This window comes from Takifugu rubripes, chromosome 3, assembly GCF_901000725.2.
Source record: "Takifugu rubripes chromosome 3, fTakRub1.2, whole genome shotgun sequence".
Taxonomy (NCBI): Eukaryota; Metazoa; Chordata; class Actinopteri; order Tetraodontiformes; family Tetraodontidae; genus Takifugu; species Takifugu rubripes.
Window position 1 is genome coordinate 15,621,585 of NC_042287.1, and position 27,575 is coordinate 15,649,159.

General features: G+C 48.7%; 4 protein-coding genes across 10 annotated transcripts; 3 read left to right on the plus strand and 1 right to left on the minus strand.

The window, feature by feature from the left end:
* Window positions 1-74: 74 nt before the first annotated feature.
* Window positions 75-7,747, plus strand: uckl1a (uridine-cytidine kinase 1-like 1a). Of its 6 annotated transcripts, XM_029833516.1 has the most exons (16): window positions 86-194; window positions 701-1,242; window positions 2,904-3,088; window positions 3,232-3,338; window positions 3,429-3,599; window positions 4,048-4,119; window positions 4,210-4,399; window positions 4,506-4,567; window positions 5,109-5,125; window positions 5,254-5,352; window positions 5,435-5,528; window positions 5,612-5,674; window positions 5,735-5,857; window positions 6,002-6,109; window positions 6,290-6,446; window positions 6,777-7,747. In XM_029833516.1, exons 2-16 carry the CDS (start codon window positions 1,130-1,132, stop codon window positions 6,911-6,913), a joined length of 1,698 nt encoding a protein of 565 aa, XP_029689376.1. In that variant the 5' UTR covers window positions 86-194; window positions 701-1,129; the 3' UTR covers window positions 6,914-7,747. The 6 variants fall into 6 exon arrangements, 5 of the variants coding, with proteins under 5 accessions (XP_011601051.1, XP_029689379.1, XP_029689378.1 ...); XM_011602749.2 differs by lacking the exon at window positions 701-1,242 and having other exon boundaries at window positions 75-194; XM_029833519.1 differs by lacking the exon at window positions 701-1,242 and having other exon boundaries at window positions 75-194; window positions 2,904-3,044; window positions 3,126-3,338.
* A 2,007-nt stretch (window positions 7,748-9,754) lies between these two features.
* Window positions 9,755-18,054, minus strand: LOC101079652 (uncharacterized protein C6orf132). Its single transcript, XM_074084910.1, is given in 8 exon segments — window positions 9,755-10,157; window positions 10,159-10,439; window positions 10,676-10,813; window positions 12,542-12,996; window positions 13,389-13,467; window positions 13,605-13,662; window positions 14,157-14,377; window positions 17,896-18,054. Coding segments are annotated over 7 exon segments (1,401 nt in total). The 5' UTR covers window positions 14,291-14,377; window positions 17,896-18,054; the 3' UTR covers window positions 9,755-9,901.
* Window positions 18,055-18,199: 145 nt separating this feature from the next.
* On the plus strand, window positions 18,200-21,392 carry LOC115249107 (sodium/potassium-transporting ATPase subunit beta-1-interacting protein 3-like). Its single transcript, XM_029833417.1, has 6 exons — window positions 18,200-18,265; window positions 20,009-20,133; window positions 20,200-20,274; window positions 20,629-20,821; window positions 21,039-21,096; window positions 21,176-21,392. Exons 1-6 carry the CDS (start codon window positions 18,200-18,202, stop codon window positions 21,226-21,228), a joined length of 570 nt encoding a protein of 189 aa, XP_029689277.1. The 3' UTR covers window positions 21,229-21,392.
* A 545-nt stretch (window positions 21,393-21,937) lies between these two features.
* On the plus strand, window positions 21,938-26,802 carry ythdf1 (YTH N6-methyladenosine RNA binding protein F1). Of its 2 annotated transcripts, XM_011602751.2 has the most exons (5): window positions 21,938-22,283; window positions 22,610-22,637; window positions 22,934-23,028; window positions 23,104-24,717; window positions 25,339-26,802. In XM_011602751.2, exons 1-5 carry the CDS (start codon window positions 22,254-22,256, stop codon window positions 25,351-25,353), a joined length of 1,782 nt encoding a protein of 593 aa, XP_011601053.1. In that variant the 5' UTR covers window positions 21,938-22,253; the 3' UTR covers window positions 25,354-26,802. The 2 variants fall into 2 exon arrangements, with proteins under 2 accessions (XP_011601053.1, XP_011601052.1); XM_011602750.2 differs by lacking the exon at window positions 25,339-26,802 and having other exon boundaries at window positions 23,104-25,174.
* Window positions 26,803-27,575: the final 773 nt, after the last annotated feature.

Below are 27,575 nucleotides of genomic sequence, written 5' to 3' on the forward strand. Positions count from 1 at the left end.
TAACGCTGTGATTTGTGCGCATCAATCCTTCACAATCAAGAATTTCCTCGGAGCTACGAAGACACTACATTACCCACAATCCCCCAGCGTGGACAGGCGGCATCCATGGCGTTCATCAGCCGATGCCGGCTTCGAGGTCGCAGAATCTCAGTGGAACAGGAGTCTGGCAGAACAATGTCGTCCCGCTCGGACAGGTATCAAAATGTTTCTCTGACGCGGTTTGAATGATTGTGTCGAAATTGTTGGGTTTTTTTAATCAACCTGCCCATCGCGCAAGGTTACGCTAACCACAGTCGTGCTGCTCAGTCTGGCGCGTCTCTCCATATTTGATGTTATATATATTAATATGTAATATTTCAGATCAACTTAGTAGTAGTAGTTGTAGAAGACTACTCCCAGATATTATATTTATTTCACTGTCGCGCTTTGTGTGATTTTGGTCAAGATAAATTAATTTCCCCTGTGATGAAAATTGTGTTTGACTCTTATAGATGACAATATTTCATTGTTTTATTTTTGTCGAGTTTTGGTTGTACCAAGACCTTTAACCCTTTAAAGGGATAAAGCATTAAAGGATAAATGTGATTTGTAGGTGTTATCTTTAGTTGTGTGTATAATTAACACATTCTTAGGTGAGTTTGTTTGTGGCCTAACCCCCCCCCCCCCCAGGGGTGACGTCACCCTCCACTTCCTGTTGCAGATGCTGTGCACACTGGTCCAAACGGTTACACGCCGAATCAACACAACCATCGTGCTAGTTTTGTTGCATCCGCTTCAGAAATGTTCTTTAGAATCTGAGGATGTTAAACTGAACTTGACCCTAACAAAGGAGGTAAGGCTCCAGCTGCGGTGGCGGGGTTGGAGCCTCTTCAGGAATAGGTTGGTTTATTTTACACCAGAAGACACCCTCTGCCCTGCTTTGACTGGCAGATTCCTCTGTTAATACCAGTCAAGCCGCCCTTCCTGCCGTCTCAGTGATCCTCTTAGTGACGGTCGCACACACCATGCGGTCAGAGAACCCTGCGGCAGTCAGGAGATGAGTGTGACCGGTCATTTTCACTGATGGTTTCATGGACACAGGCCTGGGTTTGAGGCTTATTGAGGCGGTGGTGTGTTAAGGTTGGTTGCCATGGCAACAGGTGAGCCGGAGGAGAGGCGTTTGTCGTACGGGTCCGATGTGACTCTGCTGGAGGGCACAGGAGCCAGAATCTCTGGCTGCTGGTCCCTGAGGTCTGATCGCAGGTAAGATGTGAATGTTTTTTTTCCCTTTTTTCTGTCTTTAACTTCACGTTCTGGGTATTCTCAGGCACTATATGGAGCTATAAATATAATCTGTAAACTGAGGGGTTGTTGAGAGGTCAGCAGGATCTGGGTTACTGTCGGGATTTTGGCTTTTCAGCCTTGCTCTGTCTCAGCAGGGGGCTGCAGAATTATGAAACGCATCGGTGGAAAATGCAAAATAATCATTAGTTTCTTTCCCAGTTAGGCTTGTGTGCACTGCTGGTTTCCTATAGTGGTGGGACCTGCAGCTCACTTTGACACCTTCGCATTGGTTATTGTCTCTAAAACAATTTATAACCTATAAATTATTTACTGGGATGCCAGTCAGGATCAGACAGTGTGTGAATATCTGCAGAAAACTGGATTAGACCCCAGGGCAGAAAACTGCTATTAAACTTAGGAGAGAAAATGCATAATTTTGTTCTGCAGGTATTTTGGAATGTTTAAAATGTTGTTGGTGCTTCTTGTTCTGGAAACACCCCTCACACACAGAGACGGGTTCTTTGTCATTTATATGTCCTCGGGTACAGAATACACTGTGTGTAAAATAAGATTAGTCTTTCTTTTTCCATGGTGTCTACTTTCAAATGCTGTGGAATCTGAGAATAATCCTAAATTACAATCCTCCCTGTAACCAAGCCAAAGCTACAAAAACTATCACGAATTGCTCATCAAATTAATCAATATGTAGAGTTTAAGTTTTAAATTTCACTTTTTAATGAAATGCAATTTAAATGGCGTATTGTTTATTGTTTTAGAGCAGAACATGCTCTTTGAATTGTGTATGGTTATAAAAGTTAAAGCTCTCGTTATAGTAGGTATTAGCGCACCCTTGTGGTGAGGTTGGTGTATTACAGGGGAGGTCAGTGACCGGGAGGAAATTTCTCTATCTTCGTCTTATTTTTGTCTTTCTCTATATTGACTTAGAAAATAAAAAAATAAAGAAAAAAAACACAACAGGCATTCACTGACAAACGGTTCATTATTCAGCTAATAATACTATAGTATATTAAAAAAAAAACGGGCTCAAGTGTCCGAGTTAAATATAGACCGGAACCATGGCGTGGAACTATTTTCACATCGGTAGCCCTTTTATGTCGGACAATAACAAAACTTTTTCGGACAAAAATAAAACACACTCGAAACTATTAGGAAACAATCCTGAAAATTTCAAGGAAAAATGTGATAAAGGCATCCACTGGTATATAGATGCTATTTTAATGACCAGTTTAAAAAAAATGATACATTTTAAAATGGAAAATCTGGTTTTCCCACCTACTGAATATTATATATTCTGATATGTATATTGTATTCACCCTCTGTACTATGTACAGGTACACAGAGGCCGAGTATCCATTTATCTGGATTATTGTAAATATACATCCTCTTTGTATATCCCAAATCCTGTTCTATCTGATTTTATCTTATTTTTCTCTGCGTGCTCTTGCTGTTGTTGCACTCTAAATTTCCCGGTGTGGGACAATAAAGGATCTGAATCTATTGTTAACTCCAATAATGACTTCATAAAGTAACAGTTCCATAATGGTGACATCACGGAGTGCTTTGGTTGTGTGTTCACCTGTGTGTTCTAACCTGCCAGCCTCTGTGTCGTTTCCCTGCAGCAGCGGGGAGGACTCATTGGACCGGCTCCTGCCCCCCACCGGAGCCCCTCGGAGGAAAAGCACCACCTCACACAGCAAATCAGAACCTCCTCTGCTGCGCACGGGAACACGCACCATCTACACAGCTGGCCGACCTCCCTGGTATGACGAGCATGGCGCACAGTCAAAGGAGGCATTCGTCATTGGTATGATGAGTTCTGACCATTTTCTTTGAACTGGCAGCATCTGCTGTGACTACTGCAGCCACCACACACTCACAATGCCAGGCAACATTAGCCACACTCTGGAAAACACACAAACGAGCCTCTGAAATACTGTGGGTGTGCAGGGTTGTGTGGCGGCAGCGCCTCAGGGAAGACCACAGTTGCCAATAAGATCATCGAGGCGCTGGATGTGCCGTGGGTCGTGCTGCTGTCCATGGATTCTTTTTACAAGGTCAGAAAAAAAAACCCAATCGTTTTTATTGTTAACAAGCATGAAATTGTCCAGGCCATCAGGCTTTGACGGACGGGTTTTGTTTTGCAGGTTCTGTCCCCAGAAGAGCAGACTCTGGCGGCGAGCAACGACTACAACTTTGACCATCCCGGGGCGTTTGACTTCGAGCTGCTGGTCGCCACCGTGCGGAAGCTGAAGCAGGGCAAGAGTGTGAAGATCCCCGTTTATGACTTCACTACACACAAGAGGCAGAAAGACTGGGTGAGTGCTCGGGGACCACATGCCTCGCTCTTTTACCACAATAAAAGCACAGCTGTAAGGCTTTGAGGATCATCATCGGTGTGACCACACTCAATAACTATGTTGTGTGTATTTATTTTACCGAGTTGTTTGCCAAGGGTGAGTTTACTTTCAGTCCGTCAAACAGCACCGCCTGTCGGTGGAACTGTGCGTTACGCATGCCAGTTCCTGAGTACAGTCAAATTCCCAGAACAAACGCCCAGTTTGACTGGTTTATTGGTGGAGTGATCTGATCTGGATGTAAACATTTGAGAGAGATGTTAATATTATTTTCAATGTGTTATCTGGGGTAACAGATTGTGACAGATTGTAAATGATGCATTCAGTGTTTTCTGTGGTTTCATGTTTCAAAGATGAAAAGAAGTTCCGCAGCTTTAATGTTCCAAAATATCCATTTGTCTTCTTGCAGAAGAACGTGTACGGTGCCAGCGTAATCATATTTGAGGGAATTATGTCTTTTGCAGACAAGGAGCTTCTTCAAGTAAGGCGTTTTTGATGTGCAGGATTTTTTGGTCACACGAAGCAGCTTAAAATTACAGGAAAATTACAGTTTGTTTTTCTCCCTCTGCAGCTCCTGGATATGAAAATCTTCGTGGACACAGACTCGGACATCCGGCTGGTCCGCCGGCTCCGCAGGGACATCACAGAGCGCGGGCGGGACATCGAAGGCGTCATCAAGCAGTACAACAAGTTTGTGAAACCGGCTTTTGAGCAGTACATCGAACCCACCATGAGGCTGGCGGACATCGTTGTGCCCAGAGGTGAGGCCGTCGGGGTCCCCTCCCCACTCATCTGTGCCTCATTACTCAGCTCGTTAGCTCTGGAGATGCGCGTCTTCGCCTGCTAATGCACAGGTCTCTTCCTCAGGTGGTGGAAACATGGTGGCCATCGATCTGATAGTCCAGCACGTTCACAGCCAGCTGGAGGAGGTGAGTCACGGGAGACTGAGAGGATGGCGCCACCTTGTGGCAGAACCCCTGCTGCTGCACTTGAGCCTGCCTCCCTTTGATCTAATTTAGTAGTAAAATCATGTATCATCTGTTTATTTTATCACATTTGAGTCCTTTAATCTTTTAAGCGTCTCTCACCACATGAGACGTTCGGTTGCAAATGTCCTTGTTGCCGCGAGTCAAAACGGAAAAGCTTTAAATGTGATCTGGTGGCAGCAAATTTAGCTGAGTTTAAGAAGCCGCCGAAGTTGTCGCAACATATTCCGGCTCGTGTCGAGTCACACACCCGCCTCCTGTTATCACCGCTAAAGTGATCTTAAGACGTCGTCCTTGTTGTTGCCTGTGCTCTGGAAAGAAAGCCGTTTAAATCCTCCGTCCCCTCGTCAGGGAGTAGAAGCACAAAAAGACCTGAAACTGTCAGGGCTGATCCGTCAGCAGAAACGCCTCCATCTGAGCTCAGATGCTGCTGTTCTCACCAAATCTCTTCCTTTTTCACTCCTCTTTTCCTCTCTTCCTGCAGCGTGAGCTTAGCGTCAGGTACGCCGGTTCATATTTATTATCTCCTTTTCTTTCATCCACAGTACATCCTAACCTGTCTGGACTTGCTCTGGATGTGGCGCCTCATCAGACTCGTCAGACTAACCTTTTGCTTTCCCTGCCCTCAGGGCGCTCCTGGCCTCTGCTCAGCAGACGCAGCCGCTGCCTCAGACGCTCAGCGTGCTGGAGAGCACGCCGCAGGTGAGAGGCCTGCACACCATCATCAGGTACCGGCCGCCGCTCGGACACGTCCCCGCCTGTCCAGGCACGGGTCTGATCTTCAACCCCTCTTTCTTCCCCCCGATGCAGAAACAGAGAAACGAGCCGAGATGAGTTCATCTTCTACTCCAAGAGACTAATGCGGCTCCTGATAGAGCGCGCTTTGACCTTCCTGCCGTCTCAGGTGAGCGCGCGCTCGTGTTAAAGGTGTGGCTGCTGTCGTCAGCCGTATTTTGCTGTCTTATTTTTTTCGTTCTCCTCCGGCAGACGTGCGTGGTTCAGACGCCGCAGGGTCACGAGTACGAAGGCCGGCGTTACGACGGGAAAGGGGTGAGTGACGGTTGTGTTTCCAGGAGGTTTTCCTCCGCTCATCCATCCTCGTCTCCACAGATCACCGGCGTGTCGGTCCTCCGCGCCGGCGAGACGATGGAGCCCGCCCTGAGGGCCGTGTGCAAGGACGTCCGCATCGGCAAGATCCTGATCCAGACCAACGTGGATTCAGGAGAACCGGAGGTGAGTCGCAGCAGATCCTTTTTTTTTTTTTTTTCCTAATCGCCTCTTTTCTCTCCTCCACATAACATGTGTCTCTGTGGTAACCATACCCTTCCTGCTTCTGTAACCATGGCAACCTGTCTCCTCCCCCCGCGGCCTCGCCAGCTGCATTACCTGCGTCTGCCCAAAGACATCAGCGAAGATCATGTCATCCTCATGGACAGCACAGTTTCCACCGGAGCTGCGGCCATGATGGCAGTGCGAGTCCTGCTGGTGGGTGGAGACTAGCGTCCATGTTCTGCAGTAAAACCGGTTAAAACCGAGCCCCCCCCCCGCAGCTCGGCCAGGCCGCTGCCGTGCACGTACGGGCACACGCGCGGCTTTACGTCGCAAACACACGTCACAGCGTCAAAAAGAATTCAGTTGGTGAGGGAACTATTTGTGTGCGCGCAGGATCACGAGGTGCGGGAGGACCAGATCGTGTTGGTCTCGCTGCTGATGGCGGAGCTGGGCGTCCACTCTGTGGCCTACGCCTTCCCCAAGGTCAAAATCATCACCACGGCCGTGGACAAGAGCCTGGACGACCTCTTACACGTGGTGCCTGGTATCGGTGAGTGGCGACGCCGCTGAAGAAACAGGAAGTCGAAGAGAAAAAAAAAAGGCTCCGCACGTCAGACGGTCCCACCGATTCTAATGGAATTATTGTGCTCCGGATCAGCGTAGCAAACTCCCGCGGTTGGACCAGAAGGTCGTCTGTAAACATAAGTGAACGAATGAATCACATAATTAAACATCACACGCCAACATTGAGATGAATATTTAATGAGTTCTGTAGCTGAAATTAATTAGCTGCGGTGAATCAGGATTTTATGGTTCCGAACAACATTAAACAGCTGGTGGTTCCGTGTGTTGAACCGAGCCGACTCTCCTGTGTTTTCAGGGGATTTTGGGGACCGGTACTTTGGAACCGATGGCACCGACAGCTGGAGCGAAGAAGACCAAGAGGAGCCGTCGCGCCGACACAAAAGCCGCCTCCAAAAAGCCGAAGACGCTCCTGTACAGGTGCCAGGCCTGTAGTTTACGAGTCCCAGTTCATCATCAAAGCATTTTCAGTTCTATTTTTAGTGCCAATATTGTCCTGGTGCTGTACAGAAGACACCGTTCTATTCTTAGGGAGTTTATCCTCGGTCTTTGTAACCACCAGAGTTTTCTAAGGCGTCATGAATGTTTTCTAACTGTTTTCTGGGGGGGGGCTGTATTAAGAAATGTATTAAGACACTGATGATTTTTTAAATTATTATATGCTCAAGCCCATCCTGACATTGTTTCAGCCTGTTTGTAATATTCCTGCTTATTATCTAATTTTGTGGGGTTTTATTGTGTCCAATACTTTATCACGCCGCTCTCAGACGAACGGACGGAGTCTTTGTCGCCAGGACGCCGTGTTTGGGTTCTGGGCCGGCTGGGGAGGTGTGGTTCACCAGTTCGAGGTCAGGGCCGCGTTCATCACGCTCCCGTGATTCTCAGGGTTCAGATCCAGGCCACCCAGCTCCACTTGTGATGCACTCCGTGGCCTGAGGGGGGCGCTGTCGCCCCCAGTTAGCCGCTCAGCGGTTCACTGAGCATCTGCATCCCTCTGGAGAGGCCGGGGTCCATGTACAGTGGAGGAGCAACAGACTCCTTCTTTACTACAAGTGTTCAGATTTCAGGACTATTTTAGTCTACGTGACCACGTGTTTAATTATTTTATTCCTAACCTGGGTACAAAACGAGCAATAAAATGTCCCTTCCTGGCTGCTGTGTTCCCAGTCCAGTCGTCCTGGTGAGGCTGGTGGTACTGGTGGCCCCCCAGTCTCTCATTTATCATTTCTGCCGTCCGTCCTGCACCTTCAATGAATCTTTCAGCCTCCATTCATGTGTGTGCAGTCATTCATGCTCCTGCGACGGCGAGATTAACACGCCGCATAAGCTGTGAATGTTCTATCATCTTCACACCTACAGCACCCACACACACGTGCACGTGCGCTCCAACGCGCGTTTTTTTGGCCTCGTCGTTTTTTGAGAGGGTGACACCGTGATCACGGATGTCACGCGACTCGCTCCGTATTCTCCAAGACAGCATAAGACTCACTCGCCCATGTGACTACTGCCTCAAGGTTAACCTGTTACCATGGAGACAAGCCGGCCAATGAAAATTCGGCAGACAGTTGCGATGTTGACTGCGAGCTTTTTGTTTTAAGGGGTGACCTATTTTTTTCCCCCTCTCTCCCCCCTTCCTCCCGCACAGCTACTCAGACGCAGGCCCCTCTACTCTCCGCACGTGCGCCCTGACGTTCGCGCACATCAAATAAACATGCCGATGCCACTCGCACGTACGTGCACGCGCACCTACTCCACGGTGAGGTTGTAGGGCTGCTCACAAAGGAAGGAGACGATGATACGCACGGGGTTCCGATCTCGTCGGTTTGTGTTAATTCTTAATAACACAACACTATCAGATGAGCCGTCTTTTTTTTTTGTGCCACTTTATTACAAAAGTATAAACTTGACTGACATTTCATGAATAGTAATCTTGATATAAAACATTACAATCTTTTGCACTTTTAGCACTTAATTACACGCTTCTGAGTACAAGACCCTGTAAGTCTGAAGAGCAAACACACAGTAGCTGCCACATTTAACTTAGCCAGGCTTTCCGAGAACACACCGTTAGCTTCATGGCTCCAAAAAACAACAAACAGAACACACGGAAATTTACATTGCAGCTGTTTCGCAGGTTGTGTCACAAGATAAGTCAAAAACACAATTAAACATGATGGAAAAGGATAGATTGCTTGACACTAATGATATATTTATTATTCTTTCTCTTTTGTAATGTACATACACATCGCATCGACATACAGTATAATCACATTGTTTGGGGGGGGGGGGGGGGTACTGTTCGACTGAAACTGTCCAGGATGTGATGAGTGTGTCATCCTCTGCTCTTTCTTTTTCTTTTTTAACACTCAGAACAGAGAGAACGAGTAGGTTCCTTCGTGGGGGGACCACGATGACGCGCAGGGAGAAACTGAGCAGATTCATACGACCACAGGGCTGGACGATGGTGCGTGTGTGTGTGTGTGTGTGTGTGTGTGTGTGCGTGTGTGCACGTGTGTGTGTTTAGGGACCACCTCCATCTTTAGGACTCTGTCAGTTCTTTAGTTTCGAGTCGTGTGCAGTTCCACCGAGCCCGAAGACGCCCTCGTTTGAAAAGTAAAGCAACACCATAAAAAAATAAATAAACAACCAACAACAGTAATTAAAAAATAAAAAACATTCATATAGAGGTACCACATGACAGTGCTTGATTTTTTTTTTATCACTTTTTTTTTTTTTAAGCATGCAATTTATAGCAGGCAAAGTGCAGAAACGGGATCAACAAAGTAAAACACTTCATTTACAGACGCCATGGAGACAGTGTTCAGTCCATGATGGGGGGGGGCGGAACGCGCCCGCTCACGTGTGTATGGCGATGGCGTTCGTCTTTTCAATAGCAGGAATCGCAAAATATATGCACCTTTCCCTTCGATAATACTCTTCATACTTGATTCTCTTGGTCCCTGAGCTCTCAACCATTTTGATTAGCTTTTTCAAAATATCATCTAAATTTCATCCTGAATGGCGTCGTGACTGGCCGCTAAGTGCTACGGAGCCATTTCCCACAACCTTGTGCCGACACGCGTCCGACTTTGACCCCCCCGAGGATCGAGGGGGAGCGATTTGGGATTCAAATTTAGCTTTCTTGTGCTTTGCACGCGTGGTGTTGATAAAATAGAAGTGCTACTGTTACCTACAGATCGCGCCGCAATGGTCTTGTGCTCGCTTTTGTTCGCCGCCTTTGGGTTCGCTTCACGTCGTAATGGATGGACACTGTTGCCCGTAAGGCCTTCGGAGCCCGTGAGAGGCATGGCGTCATGACAAGAATGTAAACAGTACGTATGTGTGGGCGTGACGGGGGCTTCCGCCGCCGCTCTTGGTGCTGGAAGGATGGTGGGGGGGGGGGTTCACAGTGCAGCCGCTGGCTCAGAGCCCTGTCACGTACATCTCCATGCCGTCGTTGAAGGTGAAGATGGTGGTGGTGCTGGAGGTGGCGGAGCCCTGCTTCAGGTCGCCGATGCTCTCGTACAGGTTCTCCCCCGGCAGCAGCAGGGCTTTGGCGGGCAGGTGCTGTAACTTGGGGTTCTGCTGCGTGGGCGGCGGCGGCGGGGGCTGCTGCTGCTGCTGAGGCTGCTGGCCTTTCTTCCTCCGTGGCCGCAGGGTGGCGCAGGTGTTGGGGGGGCCGCTCCCTCTTCCAGGCGCCTCCCTCCAGGTTCTCGTAGGCCGGTTCGCACTCCTCCGTCCCGATGGACTCGTAGCAGTGGTCATCGAGAGGCCCCCCGGCTGCTTTGCCCTCCTGGAGGGCCCACGTCTGGGGTTTGACAACCACGCTGAACCCTCCGTCCCGGTCCCGGTCCCGGTCGCCTCGACCCAAGGTCCGGAAGCCGGAGTTGCCCGGGGGAGAGCCCGGCACGGCTCGTTTCTTCTTGCCCGGTTTACACACCTTCGAGTACATCTCAGCCACCTGAAATCAAAGACCACCACAGCTTTATTGCGCAGACGCCTCACGATTGAGGCTCGGGGGGGGGGGTTTCGTGGCCGCCAGATCCGCCACCGGAGGGACCCACTGAGCGTCGCCACCCAGAGGCGCCGCTTTTACGACTGTCGATGGGGGGATTCAACCGAGGAATGTTGCGGAATAATGACCCGAATGCGCGAGCAGTGAGAGACGGGTGCACAGACTGGAGTTCGGTCGCTCACCACAGCAGCAGATGGTTGGATGCTGTCCACCGTGTGAGCACCCAGCGATGCCAGCGCCTTATTTTGGTGCACGAGCATTTCGTCGTCCTCTGGAGGCTTCCAGATGTACTGCTCCCCGTTCCCCATGAACATCACCTCCTGTCGGGCGGGACACAACATATCTGGAGCTGCGGCGGCCGTTTAAACAGGAGATTAAATGCACGTTTGTCTAGGAATGAAGCGTCTGGCGTGTTTGTAGGAACTAAATGAGGTTCCGTCGGTGCCGTGACGCAGGACAGCAGCTACGAGCTCACGGAGTTTCTGAGTGTTGCATCAACAACGCCGCGGAGCAGCCGGCACGCTTGTACACCCGTGTCCCGCTCTGCGCAGGTCACCGGGAGAGCACGACCTCGCTGCCCTCGCACATGGAAACAAAGCATCTCCCACGGTTACCGGGAGTGCACCACACAGCTGGAGACACACTCCCGCTGCTGCTAACACACAGGAAGTAAAATATCACGTCAAGTGAACACAGGGCATTGTCCTCTGTGTCCCAGTATAACCAGTCCATTTGTCCTCTGTGTCCCAGTATAACCAGTCATTTATCCTCTCTGTCCCAGTATAACCAGTCCATTTGTCCTCTGTGTCCCAGTATAACCAGTCATTTATCCTCTGTGTCCCAGTATAACCAGTCATTTATCCTCTGTGTCCCAGTATAACCAGTCATTTATCCTCTGTGTCCCAGGATAACCAGTCATTTATCCTCTGTGTCCCAGTATAACCAGTCATTTATCCTCTGTGTCCCAGTATAACCAGTCATTTATCCTCTGTGTCCCAGGATAACCAGTCATTTATCCTCTCTGTCCCAGTATAACCAGTCATTTATCCTCTGTGTCCCAGTATAACCAGTCCATTTATCCTCTGTCCCAGTATAACCAGTCATTTATCCTCTGTGTCCCAGTATAACCAGTCATTTATCCTCTGTGTCCCAGTATAACCAGTCCATTTATCCTCTGTGTCCCAGTATAACCAGTCCATTTATCCTCTGTGTCCCAGTATAACCAGTCATTTATCCTCTGTGTCCCAGTATAACCAGTCCATTTATCCTCTGTGTCCCAGTATAACCAGTCCATTTATCCTCTGTGTCCCAGTATAACCAGTCCATTTGTCCTCTGTGTCCCAGTATAACCAGTCATTTATCCTCTGTGTCCCAGTATAACCAGTCCATTTGTCCTCTGTGTCCCAGTATAACCAGTCATTTATCCTCTGTGTCCCAGTATAACCAGTCATTTATCCTCTGTGTCCCAGTATAACCAGTCCATTTGTCCTCTGTGTCCCAGTATAACCAGTCATTTATCCTCTGTGTCCCAGTATAACCAGTCCATTTATCCTCTGTGTCCCAGTATAACCAGTCATTTATCCTCTGTGTCCCAGTAGAACCAGTCCATTTATCCTCTGTGTCCCAGTAGAACCAGTCCATTTATCCTCTGTGTCCCAGTATAACCAGTCCACTTAAACTCTGTCCCAGTATAACCAGTCATTTATCCTCTGTGTCCCAGTATAACCAGTCATTTATCCTCTGTGTCCCAGTATAACCAGTTTATTTACACTAACTGTCCCAATAAAACCATCTTATTTATCAAATCTCTCAGTTTAACCACTATAACCAGTCCTCTTAAACTCTGTCCCAGTATAACCAGTCCTCTTAAACTCTGTCCCAGTATAACCAGTCCTCTTAAACTCTGTCCCAGTATAACCAGTCCACTTAAACTCTGTCCCAGTATAACCACTTCCTTTAATTTCCTTCAGGCCTGTTAATCCCAGTAAAACCGGTTTCTGTCACACTTTTACGCCGTTTCCAGGTGTGAATAAAAAAGCTTTACGAACCCTCGGGAACGCCGGAACGTTGAAGGCGTCCACGTTTCTGCGTGGTAGCTTTGTGCTGTGAGGGTGTGGCGGGGGCGGGGCCGGATGCGACGGGGGGGCGTGTCTGGGGGGCGGCGCCGGCGGCTCCCCCATGTCCGTCCCGCTGTCCCTCTTCTGCGGCGCCTTCCTCAGCTTCCTGACGCAGGCGTACTCGGCCGTCTCCGGAGGGTGAGGCGGCGACATCACCTGCGCCTCCGACTCGGGCATCCCTCCTTCCACGTCCCCGTCCGGGTCCGGGGGGGCGGGAGTGTTGGCGGGCACCGCCGGAGGGGCCGGCGTGTCCGTCTGTCCGGCCCTGCCCACCATGGAGTAGAGGGTATCGTCAGGGCGCGCCGCGGAGGAACGCTGGCCCACCTCGGAGTAGGTGTGCTCGCCGTCCTCTCCGGTTCCAGACGGGATCTGAGGAAGCTGCCTGCCTTGAGGACATAGGTCAGAGGTCAGAGGTCAGAATCAGACCGTTCTGGTTCTGCTGGGGACACTGGTGGGAATGTCTCTATTTTATCATCAAAGCTGATCTGTGGATTGTTTGTGTCTCTATCAGAAATCAAAGCCAAAGAACGGGGATCAAAGCAGAACGATGCCTTCACTGCACCGTTATTCGTGGGACAAGAGAGAACATTCACACTAAGAGGCACGACAACAAAACCTCAGACTTACGTTCCACATCTGCTTATTTACGTTGCGTTATTTTGGATTTTTTCATCCCCTTTTGTGCTCGTTTCTACGCAGTTTTTTGCGCTTTATTTTGTTTGTTGCTCATTTATTTGTTTACAGCGGCGGCGCGACGTGTGTTCGTGCACGGACTCACTTTTGCCGTTGCAGTTCAACTTGTTCATCTCGGCGTCTGATTTACTGATGGACCGCAGCTTCGACTGCCTGAGTATACCCTGAACACACACACACACACACACACACACACACACACACACACACACACACACACGGTTAAACACTGTAGAAGCGTCCCTGTCGTTACCTCTGACCGACCTGCAGCACAAACGTGTGCACGGTGGCGTGTACCTACCATGTGCATGAGCCTGTGTTTTCCACTCTCGCCGGGAACATTGTGTGTCTTCCCCTTCCTGTGAGAAACACAATCAGTCTGTCACACCGGTCGGCGTCACACTGATGCTCGTGCGCGCGTGTGCGTGTGTTGTTGTAACAGTGCTGAGTCATCGCCCAAATGCGACTGAGTCATTACATGACTGTACATGTGAGCGTGCGCGTGTTGGCTGCATATCTGCACGCAGGCGGTGGAGAGGACGCTTATTTACTAAAAGCATCTGATTTTTTTTCATTATTTAAAAAGAAATCAAAAGGGGAAACTAGCTGCTGTACTGGAAATGTCTACGCACCGGATTTAGCGCGCTAATGAGCTAGCTGCTGCGCGGGCTGGTCGCACCAGGTGCGCCTCCGGAGGCCATGAAGAGTAACTGCAGCTTGGAGATAAACTACAAGACCAAACTGAAGTCTTCTGCCTGGTCCAGGTTGGATGGATCAGGTTTCCACAGATCTAATCTAAGTGCTGCATAATCTGATGTGTGTGTGTGTGTGTGTGTGTGTGTGCTCTGCTCACCTCTGGCAGCCCACGCAGAGCACCACGATGAGGATCGTGACAACGAAGGCCGAGGCAGCAGCGATAGCGCCCAGCAGCAGGACCTTGCCGTAGGGAGGAGCCGTGAAGTTCAGCCCGTCCTGCATGGAGGCCATGTGGGAGCGCTGGCGCTCACTTGCTCTCACACACTCGCGCTCTCACAGCTCATGCACGCTCAGGAGGTGCCGCGGTCTCAGCAGGATCTGGAGACACAGGGGTGGGGGGGCGCGCTCGGTTACGAAGGTTTCCAACCTTTAAGAAACATCCAGATGGGGGAGGTTTCGAGTGGAAAAGGGGAGACGGCGAGCGGCCGTTTTTGCTCCTGTGGCGGCGGCGCCGGAGCATTTTTCTGCCTTAACGGCACCTGCGAGCGCCAAAGAAAGCCCGTGGAATTTGTAACACCTGCTTTGTTATCGGAATAAAGCGTAGCTGAGATAATCAGGGGTTCAGCTGCGTGTCAAGGGCTGCCATTCACGTCCGCCAATAAACGCCGTCTCCGTCTCTCGCCATTCAGATGCAACCAAACATGCTCATTGAGAGGGAAGCGTGAGGTGCCAGCGGGCGGAGGGTCCTGAAAGGCTGAGGAGGATGAGGCGCAGACGGGCCGCTCCGCTTCCTCTCTGCTCCGACGCGTAATTCCGCGTTTGGCAGCGGGATATCTTGCAAATGAACAATCCAAAAAAAAAGAAGCTTGAGGCTTAAACACAAAGTTTAGGGTGTGTTGAGAGAATTTAACCTGTGGATGACGAAAGCAAAGATGCATCTGAGCAATAACTTCCTCTGGTTTCGCTTCCTAAACCGCTCTGGCGCCGTCTCCTCCTCCTGTGACCTGCACCACCGGCGTCGTGGGCAACGGATCAAATGGTTCCAAATGCTACAAGACATGCAAAGGAAGAGCTAACGCGTAGCACACGACTCCTGAAACTCTATTTGTGCCACTGCGTTAGCCACCCTCGGCGTTAGCTTTAGCGGCGATGATCACTGAAATCACGTCGGGCGACAGGCCTGAGCGTGGATGGAGCAATGGGAAAAACAGAAGCCTAATGAGGGAGAGAAGAAAGAGGGGAGAGTGCGGGTGGGTGGAGGAAGAGAAGAGAGGGGAGGACGGCGTGCGCGGGAGCCAGGTGTTCAAAGACTCGGACAGCAGATGAGAAGAGGAGGCTGAACGTGCCACAAAGAGGTTTCCCGGCCTTCCTCTCCTGCAGTTCCCTCTGTCTCCATGAGTGCGTCCACTGCCCCCCCCCCCCCCCACACACACACACACACACACACCCCCACCGACGCCTTTGCCTGCGGTGTTCAGCCGTCAGCACTGCAGTGTAATCTCTGGCCCTCCAGCTGCCTCGTCACAGTCGGCCAACTGGAGGCAGTGAACACAAATGGACCAGTGACACCTGCATTTCTGCTAAACTCACACACACACACACACACACACACAGACACACACACACCTGAGGTACAATCAAGTTCTTGCCACTAATCAGAGCCATTAAATGTGTTTGGACATTAGAAGTGTGACCTTTGCTGGATTTCTGGATGAATCTGTTGGCATTATTGTCCCTCTCCACCAACCGGCCATTAAAAGCGTGGATCCGTTGATTTATTGATTGACTCAGAGGCGTCTGCTCCGCCGCAGCTCTCGACGCCGCCGTAAATCCCGCCTCCTCCGTGATTTTACGCCAGAGTGGAGTCAGACCGCCAAAGATGGACTCACGTTAACGTCCAGCTGTTCACTTCCTGCCATCGTTTCCTGACGTTTGCCGGCTTCTCTACTTGCAGCTGGATTAAGTGATGGGGTGACATATTGTCCTTTATTTCTGTTGTCATGGCTACGAGACGGCAGCCTATGGATGAACTGGACGGTATGTCCAGATTCAAGGTTAATTCATTTAAAAAATGGACCTAGAACATTTACTTTTTAATTCTAAATCCCCGCAAACTGCTTTCATGAAGGTAAATAAAAACTATTTTAGCGATAAAAGATATTTGTAAGGGGTGGTTGATTGGGGTCATGACAGAAAAGCCGCTCAGTCATCAAACGACGAGGACATAAATCAGCTCCTGGTGCAGACACGGTCTCCAAAGAGGCCGTAAAGTCAAGGGAGGAATTATGGCGTAATCCTCATAAAAAAGGGCTTTTTCTAGGAACACATTAAGCCCTGTAGTGTCACCAGAAAACACCAACAGGCTTTTGATTTTCTAGCAACATTCGTGGAATTTCTGCGCGCGTGCGTCCGTCTTGGTGTCGTCGCTGGTCCTGCGTTCAGGCCGGAGCCTCAAATCTGCCCAGGTTTGGATAAAGCACCTGGGACTTAATGTGGAGCAAAAACCTCAGCCTGTGTGACACAAATAACAGCCGTGTGTGTGTGTGTGTGTGTGAGGGAGAGAGAGGGATGGGGGAGAGGAGGCTGCTATTGTGTGAGAATGTGAATTAGGTCAAATGTTTGCTTGCAACAACGATTAACCACGGCCCTGTGAGGAAGAAAGCTGAGGCTCGGTCTTTATCTGTGTAACCCGGCCTGTGATCTAAACACCGCCCGATATTACTCGCAGCCAATGAGAGAATAATTATGTGTTCGTTCGCCCGCTCACGTCCCCCCAGCAACGCTTTGATGGACCTTAAAGAACGACGAAGTTGAATCATCTGCGTGTGTTTGTGTCAGGGGAGGCTGCGTGGACGTGGCTCATGATGGCAGCCACTCAGTAAGCATCAATCACACACACGCACACACACACACACACACACACACACACACACACACACACATGGTTATGGTTCGGCTCGCCTCTTTGCTCTGACGACTTCAGCTGCAGCGATGCTGCTGACAACAGGTTCCAGATCAGACTGGAAAGCATGCGGAGATCTGGGAAATGATTTTTTTTAACCCCCCCCCCCCCCAGCAGGTGGAGGTTACTGAGAGGAAATGAGGAATTTCAGGATGATGCAGCTTTTTAGCATTGAGCCTGTAGCCACACGTTTCTTTTAATTCCCTCCCGCCTTTTCTTGTCTAATCATCAAAGCTTATTTATTTTCAGATCAAAGCGAGGATGAGGAAGGATGTTGTGTCCCTGAGGTCAGCCGGCAACTTGCACGACAAAGCGCCCCCCCCCCTCATTTTTTTTATGAGTCAAGGAAGGGAGGGAGGGTGTAGGCTAAATGTTAAGGTCTAACGTTAATTATCTTTATGCTCCCGCTCAGCCGAGATGGAAAAGGACGCGTCCTGAGCCTCTGATCTGATCAAATCACAATGAAGTTCTCTCATGTTAATGGTGGTGGGCGGTGGTGGGGGGGGGGTTAAATCACCAAGGCATTGCAGTAAGGTGGGTGCACACGTGTCTCGGTGTTAAATGCATGACGGGAGCAAATGAGGCAAATTCGGGGCGAGCACAAAGAAAAAGACGCGGAGCGGCGCCGGGCCACATCTGGATGAAGAAAACGATGCTGCGTACGCGGCGCGGGTCGCTTATCGAGCTGAATCTATAGGCACATATGAATGATCGCCCCCCCCCCCCCCCCCCCCCCCCCCCCCCCCCCTCTTTTACCTCCCTCCAGACTGTCACACAGCCACAGGCTCTGCGCTAGAACCGCCGCTGTACTCACTCAGCTCTAAGAATTGGGGAGACGCAGCGTCGACCGACCCCGGCCGCTTCCTTCTGCTTCCACACGGACCAGGCGCGCATAATCAATCACGGGCGATAGCTCGGTGTTGTCGGGGCTCACCAAACACGAATGCAGCATATTGCATGTGACATCCTCTCGGCGCCTGCTGACCCCCGTCGTGCGCTCCGTCCGCGGTCCTCTGCTCCCCAGCCGGAAGGGAGGCTGGGAAGTGTCTGACCTGCCGTCCAGCCGCCTTCACTCTTATCTCCGGGTGCCAAGTTTGTCCTCCACGGTCCCTCAGGCCCCCTCCATCTGTACTCGCGTCCTCTCGGCTCGGCTACCGTGCTTCCATGTGACACAGGCAGAGCTGGAGACCCCACAATTTTTCATGCGTCTTTTGGTTTTAGCGTCATCCCTCGGAAGGATGTGGAAGTGCGGGATGCTGCTGAGTGGACTGTGGCTGAGGAGCATCTGTCGGTGCCTGCCGGAGGTTCGTGGCTCAGGTTTAATCAGCAGTTTGAATAACAAGTTTCCAATGTTTTATTTTTCAACGAAAAAAAAAAGCGTTCAAAAAAGCCCCGTTGAGGTGGTTAAAATGCACGCGTAATTTGGGAGTTTTACGCTTTATAAAGAATCCATGAGAGCATTTTAATAACAATGTCTCTACTAATGAGGGCACAATAATGAAACAGTTTGCTCCTTTCAGGTGTTACTTATCCCATTAAATTGTTTTTAGCGATCTGTCACTGACCACGTTATTGAATTTGATTTACTCCAAATTCTCTTTATATTGATCTGACACCAGTAACACAGTTTGACTCCGGTGTGACTCCACATTGAATTTCCACTCAAATCAACCTCATCCAGGCGAGCTGAGCAGCGCTGATCCGACCTTTTCTGACATGTTGTCTCATTTGACGTCGCATAAATTTTGTAAACACGCGAACCATTAAAATCGTGGCAGAGTGGCGCTCTCTGTCGCCGCCTGCTGGTCACCCTGGGGAACTGCGTGTCTCCACCGCCGCCTATCAGAGCGCAGGAGACGCTGTTGCTGTATGAGGGGCGATCCGTGCCCCAGTGAGGTGGAAGCAGCCTTCTGGAGGGTTGGATCGGGCCGTGGAGGTCAGAGTTGACTGGGAAAACGTCTCTAAGTAGCAGGCCCCATGACTTATTTATACATTACTGAAGTTGCTGCAAAAAAGTCAAATTGCTGAACTGTTTGCATTTCCTATTATATCTATGCTGCCCCTTTATAAATGTAGCTTTTGAATGTTCTTCAAGTTCAAGTCAAATTTAGTTTGCATCTTGAAAGATGCAGAATCGCTGTAAAACTAGATTCCTGATAAAAGGTTTGTTATTTGTACTTGTAGCTTCTGATTAAAGTCAATTTATGAAATAAACAACGGTTTATTTGTTAAGTAGTACAATAACAGGTTGTTCGACTGATGTCTACAAATTTCCTATTCAGCAAAAACAATAAATACCTAAATTTCCACTGCCTCAAGATGTGGCTTCCAAAAAATATTTAACATGGGGGTAAAAAAACATAAACACGCTCAGGCTGCTCGTTAGGTTCCCAGCGTCATCAATCACGCCTCATACACCGTGGAACCACCGTTTCTCTCGGGAGGTGAAGCTCAAAAAGGCTTTTCTCACACATCTGCTCATGGCGCTGGAGAGATTTGTCCCCTCCCTGTGTGTGCGCGCGCGTATGTATGCGTGCGCGCTTGTGTGTGTGTTTGTGTGAGAGCGAGAGATATAAAACGTTCCTCTCCGCAGCTTCATCACCACAACCAACCAGCAGAGAGGAGGAGACGGGCTGACCCTCGTGTGCTGTGGTGAGATTATCTGCGTCCACGTTTAAAGTCATCTGTAATCTGGTGTTCGACACCAACTAAAATGTTTATTTTGGGGGGAATTTTCTGAAAACCCTTGAAAGCATTTCTGATTGAACATGTTAAATAGTTCCAGACTAAGCGATGGAAAAAATACCATGATAACCTACATTAGCTGCTGAAGCTAACGAGTGACTGCTCATCACAATGAAGTGCAACTCTGCCCCCCCCCCGCAAGGGCTCAGTTGCTGTGACAACTTCTAAGAGTGAAAAATACAACCTTGTGAGGCAAGAACAAGCCAGGACAATGGTGCCTGAGCTGACAGGATGAGTCCTCATCAGGGGCTCTAATCCATCTCTCTGCCCCCTGCTGACCCCCCACCCCCCCTCCATTCCAGATAACAGCACTGGAGAGGCAGGTGTCTGACTTCCTGGGGTATCAGTGGGCTCCCATCATCACTAACTTCCTTCACGTGGTCGTGGTCGTCCTGGGCTTGTTTGGTGTGACCCAGTGCAGGTTTCGGTGAGACCTCATCCTGGTTCTGTACCTGAATTTTGCAGTTTATGACTTCCTCTTTTGTCCCGTCAGTACCTTCTGTGGACGTTGCTGTGGGTCGGCTGGAACGTCTTCGTCAGCTATTTGGATCTGGGGCGTCTTTCAAAGGTAGAGCTGATGCACACGTAGGCATCAGGTAATTAAAGGGCAGCGACACTTCGGCCACTTAATGCATCTAGTCTGAGAACATGCCAGGAACTGTCGCAGGATTCCACGATCCTGATGATAGAATACAACACAAATATGTGTCTTTAAAAAATATTTACCTCAGATTCAAAATAAAGATGTTCAAAAGATACTTTGCTGAAAGGAAAGATCATCTAATACACTAAAAATCTTCAAGTAAACTATAATAAATGTACTTGTGATCATTAATATGTTAAAAAAAAAGGTGAAGTTCCAAATTGGACTCTTCCTTTCTGCTTCCTGAAAACAAAAATAAACCTTTTGTGTAATTTCAAGCTCGGTGTCCCTCCAGGAGAGTGATGTTCTGTCTCTGGGAGTGTCGTTACATCGCTCCTGGTGGAAGGACAACGGGCCCCGGTGTGACCTGCTGACCTCCGGCTGGCAGAAGCAGGCAAACCCTGAGCTGACCACGGTGGCGAGCTGCTGGCTGGAATACCAGTACGTGGAGGTCCTGCACTGCGTCGTATCGGTGAGACAACCACACCCAAAACGATTAAATCTAGAGTTGAAATGAGCCAATTCAGCATTTGTTGATCTTCAATTCTGATTTTTTTTCTACTCAAACGTATTTAAAAGGCTGCTAACGTTATCATATTAGCACTCTATTAATGTGCTGTTTGCTTTCCTGAGAGTTAAAATTTCAGGTCATTTATTCTAGAGTGTTGTTTCGTGGTTATTTCCTTTAGCTGCTGGGATTTGTTAACGCCTGCGTCGTCATCAGCGCCTTCGCAGAGGACGACGCCCGTAAGTGTCCATGGTGAAGGAGGCAACTTTCTTTTGTCATTTGAGCTCCATCGTGATTGTCTTGTCTGATTTATTTCAGTTAGTTACATTGGTGAAATTCAGCACTCAAAAACATCCAAGGTGTTCCTCTAATATTACAAAGAAGGCTGCTGTGGACACGATGGTACACAAATGTGGGAACCAGCCAGAAGAGTACGACATTTCTGCCTTTGTGTGATTACTGATGTCAATAAAAACGCCTCTCTCTGATGCTGAAGCTCATGTGAAGACTTCAGTACTTTAGGGCTTGTTTTTCTCCACATTTGTTCATGCATTGTGTATTGTAACAAAACCTTGGGCTCACTACTGATGCTGTCAAGTAAAAAGAAATGTTTTGGAGCTGAAGTTATGTTGCAAATCTTTGTTCGTGTTTGTTAAATGCATTTTTATTTTAGCTTGGAAATGTAAGTAATAATGACAATTTGACTTGTAAAAGTTAAGGGTTTTAAGTAATTATTTTTGGACCTTTTTTAAAGAAAAAAACTTAAAATTATGCTAACTTAGAACTTTTTACTATCCGTTTTTTCTTGAACTATAACCATTTTAGCGCAGGAAGGACGCTAATTATTTATTGATACAGATGCAACTAGTTTTAATCAGTGGGGCTACCTTAATGCTTAATATACATGTACACCCTAACCTAATTTTGAATTAAATAGAATAAATCTTATAAAATATAATGGCCCAATTAGTACCTGTAGGATTGAAACGATTTGATTATTATAATAACATAATTAACGCGTAAACACCGTTAGCACCGCGGCTACTGGGTAGCACTACCCGCGTCCTCTGCGTCATGACGTCATTTCCGCCTCAGCTCGCAGACCCCGGATGAAGCTGCCATTGGGGCAAGTGAGCAGGTCCGCCGGAGCTGGATTTTGATTTAACGCTGAGGGGGTGTCGGTGCCGTTGGAAGCCCCGACTGGACAGCGCGGAGTGTCCGCCGGTTAACGAGTGCAGAAGCGTCCGCTCCGAGCAGAAACGGCGGCGAATAACCGTCGCTAACTGAATCCAAGTGTTAGCAAAGTAACGCCGAGGAGCAGCATCTCCGCTATTAGCCTGTCCGCACACTGAACGTCTTGTCAGGGCTTCAGTCGAACACATCACCTGGTGAATGAATGATGTCTGCCGCTAGCATTGACAGTCAGGTAAGCAAGGAGCAGGGTTTTTTTTCGGGATTTAATCCCTCCACAGAGGCGAGATGCCGTGGGTGCATCCTACTGTAAGGACGATGCCGCAGCTCAGGCTTTTAGTTAGCCGAATTTGAGAGGAGGTTAGCAAGAGTACTGGTCCCTGCTGGTAATTAAAGGCCTGGACCACAGCCTCCAGTGGCTGGGCAGTCCACCTGCTTTTACACCGTGATGTTCTCAGCACAGGCGCTGGAGTGTCAGTTTGCACCTTATTTGTCATATTTCTGAAGCTTTCCATTTTCCCTCCCTTCGCATGTATTCTTCTTCCCAACGTGGCTGCTTAGACATCGAAGGGACAAGATGCGAGCAAAGGTGAGAGAAAGGCGTCTTTTGGACCTCACTAGCACCGTTTCTAATTGCGATCCCAACAGGAAAAGTCGTGTTGTGGTCGGGACATAAGAGTTGAGAGTTTTGTAAAGCCTAACCTTGTGCAGTCGTTAATCTGTCTTCAATAATTAGTTCAAGTCAAGTTTTTATTTTAATTCCTTGCCAGAATGTTTTGTCTGTGGGATGGCCCCACTGGGGACTAATTTAATTTGATAGAAGATGTTTTTCCTGTAAAGCTGATGGGATGTTCCACCTCTGACAGCCGGTTGGTTTTGTTGCAGCATTTCCAGTGTCGGTGCAGAACGGCTCCCTCCACCAGAAGGATACAGTCCACGACACAGACTTTGAACCTTATCTCACCAACCAGTCCAACCAGGTACTGTGACGCTGTAATCCACCTCCTTACGACCTCACTTCCTTTTCCTCACAAAAGATCTGATTTTTATTGCAGAATAACAGCTATCAGTCCATGACAGACCCTTACCTGTCCAGCTACTATGCCCCCTCCATTGGGTTTCCCTACCCTCTGAGTGAGGCTCCATGGTCTACAGGTGGTGACCCGCCAATTCCCTACCTGACACCATATGCCCCTCTCAGCAATGGAGACCACCACTTCATGCACGACACAGTGTTTGGACAGCCGGGGGGGCTCAGCAGCAGCATCTATCCTCATAGGTTTAACTTTTTTCCAGAGAACCCTGCTTTCTCAGCCTGGGGAACCAGCGGTTCCCAGGGCCAGCAGACTCAGAGCTCGGCCTATGGGGGAAGCTATAGTTATCCTCCCAGCTCTCTAGGTGGCACTTTAGTACCTGATGGGCAGACTGGTTTCCACAGTGACACACTGAGCAAGGCTCCAGGTATGAACAGCATCGAACAGGGCATGCTGGGCCTTAAAATCGGTGGCGATGTGACAGGAAGTGGCTCGGCGGTGAAGAGTCCCGGCTCAGTCATTGGGGGCAGTGGAAGTGTGGCCGCTGCTGTCGCCACACCTATTGGAATGCCTCCTCCCAAACCTACGTCTTGGGCTGCTATAGCTAGTAAACCTGCCAAACTGCAGCAGCAAAAGAGCAAGAACAAACCTGGGACACCCATAGCCGGCGGAGCTTTACCCCCTCCGCCAATTAAACACAACATGGACATTGATACATGGGATAATAAAGGGACTGTTACCAAGATAGCTCCGCCTTTACCCCCCCACCACCACCACCATCACCACCAGCAGCCCCAGCTTCACTCCCATGCCCCCAGTCTGCTGCCCCCTCTTCAGCAGTCCCTGCAGTCTGCCCAGTCCCTTATGCAGCAGATGACCATGCAGGGTCCTCCCCCTCCCCCGCCCTCCTACCAGAACCACAACTCCGCCCTGACGCCTCAGACACGCTGGGTGGCGCCGCGCAACCGCACCTTCTGCTACGGTAGCGGAAGCTTGGACAGCAGCGGCTCCTCAAGCGGCGGCGGTGTCGGCAACGGAGGCGGGGGCATCACTCCAGAACCGGGGGCAGAATCTCACCCTGTGCTGGAGAAGCTGCGGGCGGCCCACAGCTACAACCCCAAGGACTTTGACTGGAACCTGAAAAACGGCCGCGTGTTCATCATCAAGAGCTACTCCGAGGACGACATCCACCGCTCCATCAAGTACTCCATCTGGTGCAGCACGGAGCACGGCAACAAGCGCTTGGACTCGGCCTTCAGGGCCATGAACTCCAAGGGTCCGGTCTATTTATTGTTCAGCGTCAACGGCAGCGGGCACTTCTGCGGCGTGGCCGAGATGCGCTCGCCTGTGGACTACGGTACGAGCGCCGGCGTGTGGGCGCAGGACAAGTGGAAGGGCAAGTTTGACGTGAACTGGTTGTTTGTTAAGGACGTGCCCAACAGTCAGCTGCGCCACATCCGCCTAGAGAACAATGACAACAAGCCGGTCACCAACTCGCGCGACACCCAAGAGGTGCCGCTGGAAAAGGCAAAGCAGGTCCTGAAGATTATCGCCCAGTACAAACACACCACCTCCATCTTTGACGACTTCTCCCACTACGAGAAGAAGCAAGAGGAGGAGGAGGTGGTAAAGAAGGTAACTTCCTCACCACCCAACACCACTGAGATGTTTTACAGTATTTATTATAGCTGCGGGATCATTGATAAGTAAACAGTCCTGACGAATGAAGCTGCCAGAGGCCGGAACACCGTGATTTATTAATATTTCTGTCAGTGTGTGAGTTTTTAAAAGGGAATCCTGTTTAAACTTTGTACTGGGACCAGTGCAGACCAACCTTTTTAGCCTGAAGCTCATCAGCTTTGGTGATGGTGGCGATGACGACAGACCTTTATTTATAGAAGTCTTTCAGTTTTCTTTCCTTTGACTCAACTTTGCTGCAACGGGACCAATTTAAAAAAAAAAAAAAAATACATCTTCATATAGTTCTTTCTCATTGTACCCTGGGTTGCTATGGAGATTAGTGGATGATTTTGTTTCTCTATATTAAACTGAACTAAAAGAGAGGAAATGAATAAACATCTTTTTTTAAAATAAAAACATTCTGTTTTATTGCATTTCCACTTATGTTTCCACTTATCATCCCTCACTAATTAATGACCGACTGATGTTTAACCCTCATTCCTTCGTCCTTTTGTGAGAACCTGCGGCTGGCGGTCGCGACACTGACGAGTGCGAATGTCGATTTATGTTTTCCAGGAACGTCAGAAGTGAACGGAAGACGGCCGTTGCTGGAGTATAGATATACGGACACAAAGAAGACGAAAAACCAATATTTTTTTCTATTTAATTTGGTTGACTTTGGCCCCCTTTTCTCCTGGTTCCCGGTGGTTCTGACCCGCAGGGACGCGGCTCGCCCCGCCCCCCCCCCGCCCGTTCCACCTCTCCTCTTTTGTTTTTAGCCTTATGGAACTCATTGATAAATCCCCTCGACGACATGCTGCTGATATCAGTGACTGTTCACATCATGTGTTGGAGAAGCGTAACGTTCTCGTGCTGGTGGAGAAGACTCTATCGACAAATGTCTGCTGCGTGTGTGTGGCCAGCTGTGTTTTATATTTTACGGAGGAGGAAACATTTTCCGTCTCTTTTTGTTGAAGGGGCGCGCTTGGTGTAAGAATGCGTATGGGAAGTTTCCGTTTGCGTAGATTTAATCGTACAGGGTCGTGCTGTTAGAGTTGTTAGGAGATGAGCTGGTTTCGCCTGGCTTGCCGCCGATTTTAGCATTTACGCGGATAAAAACGCGCGTGGTCTCTCCAGATGGAACCTTAACTTTGGTTTTCAACATTAGAACACTTTTTACTTTGACTTTCCTCAAGTTTACGATGTAATTCCATCATAAAAGGTCATGCTTAGTCCAGTGTTTTTCTGTCACCTACAGCTAACATAAATATTTTAATGTATTATGAAATAAATCTAATGCATTCAAAGCACACTTAATTTTGCCTAGGAAACCACTGCATTCAATGTGAACTTTTACATGAATATGATAAATCTTCACATGTATTTGAAGTCGTTATGATCAGTGTTTTAGCGGTAAGTGTTATTTGAGCATACGAATTAAAAGTTTAATATTTTTGAGATGAGTGACTGGAGGAGAGGCTCAGCACAGGTGCCTGTTTGTGGAATTCTGGGGGAAAATGTAGCATGTTCTGCTTTTCAAAGCCAGGCCCGCCACCTCTTTTTTGTTTTTCTCCCTCTCATTCTCTCTTAACGCGATTATAATCTTTGCATCTTCATCGTTTTCATAGTTAAAACCTGTTCTCATCCTCACCAGATGTAAGCTTTAATGTTCTGACATTTCTAACTGAGATCGCCTCAAAATTCAGTGTAGCATTAAAATTAACTGATCTATCGTCGAGTGTTTATGGAAGCCCAGAAAATACCCTATACAGTATCCGTTTGTGACTTTTTTTGTAATTTAAATTGCTTGCTGTATTGTGTGTGTGTGTGTGTGTGTGTGTGTGTGTGTGTGTGAGTGCAGAGTGAAAGAAGAGAGTGGACGTGCGATTGTAGAGCAGAGTTATATTATTGGTATTGGAATATAGAACATTTATGCAGAAAAAATGTTTAAGTTATCCCAGAATTATTAAATATCCATTGTATCAGGTCATCACATTTTAGATTTGATCATCTTCATTATTAAACATATACTTATCTGTAGTATTGGTCATGTTTTTTTATTGATGGTCAAGTTTACTCATCACAAATCTACACGAAAAAAGCAGTTTAAAGCTATATATGAAACTTACTTGGATACAATGGACGTTTTCTTCTACCGTCTAAGACAATCCTTAGATTTTTAAATTAGTGTCGAACCATAGAAGCAATGTTTTTAGTGTTTACACTCGTTAAAATATAAATACGCCCAATACAAATTGGAGTTTCGACTTATTAAGACTGATTAGTGTGAGAAATAATTCTGCCCTGATTTCTACCATTCATTTTTTATAGTGTAGTTCAGTACAGTGGTGGAGCTCTCTCTCCCTCCCTCTCTATGTCTCTCTTCCTCTCTCTCCCTCCCTCTCTATGTCTCTCTTCCTCTCTCTCCCTCCCTCCCTCTCTCTCTGTATCTCTCACTCTCTATGGCTCTCTCCCTCCCTCTCTATGTCTCCCTCCCTCTCTCTCTGTATCTCTTCCTCTCTCTCCCTCCATCTCTCTGTATCTCTTCCTCTCTCTCCCTCCCTCTCTCTCTCCCTCCATCTCTGTATCTCTCCCTCCCTCTCTATATGTCTCACTCTCTCTCTGTCTCTCTCCCTCCCTCTCTCTCTGTATCTCTTCCTCTCTCTCCCTCCATCTCTCTGTATCTCTTCCTCTCTCTCCCTCCCTCTCTATGTCTCTCTCCCTCTCTCTCTGTATCTCTCACTCCCTCTCTGTCTCTCTCCCTTCCCTCCCTCTCTCTCTCTCTCCCTTTCTGTATCTCTCACTCCATCTCT

Bases quoted from the DNA above. Each gene is read 5' to 3' on its own strand.
- uckl1a (XM_029833516.1), top strand. From the start codon at position 1,130: ATGGCAACAGGTGAGCCGGAGGAGAGGCGTTTGTCGTACGGGTCCGAT. The intron at 3,600-4,047 runs GTGAGTGCTCGG...GTCTTCTTGCAG, and splicing joins ACAAGAGGCAGAAAGACTGG to AAGAACGTGTACGGTGCCAG. The intron at 4,400-4,505 runs GTGAGGCCGTCG...TCTCTTCCTCAG, and splicing joins GGACATCGTTGTGCCCAGAG to GTGGTGGAAACATGGTGGCC.
- ythdf1 (XM_011602750.2), top strand. From the start codon at position 22,254: ATGATGTCTGCCGCTAGCATTGACAGTCAG. The intron at 22,284-22,609 runs GTAAGCAAGGAG...GTGGCTGCTTAG, and splicing joins CCGCTAGCATTGACAGTCAG to ACATCGAAGGGACAAGATGC. The intron at 22,638-22,933 runs GTGAGAGAAAGG...GTTTTGTTGCAG, and splicing joins GGGACAAGATGCGAGCAAAG to CATTTCCAGTGTCGGTGCAG.
- LOC115249107 (XM_029833417.1), top strand. From the start codon at position 18,200: ATGTGGAAGTGCGGGATGCTGCTGAGTGGACTGTGGCTGAGGAGCATC. The intron at 20,134-20,199 runs GTGAGACCTCAT...TTGTCCCGTCAG, and splicing joins GTGACCCAGTGCAGGTTTCG to TACCTTCTGTGGACGTTGCT. The intron at 21,097-21,175 runs GTAAGTGTCCAT...GATTTATTTCAG, and splicing joins CTTCGCAGAGGACGACGCCC to TTAGTTACATTGGTGAAATT.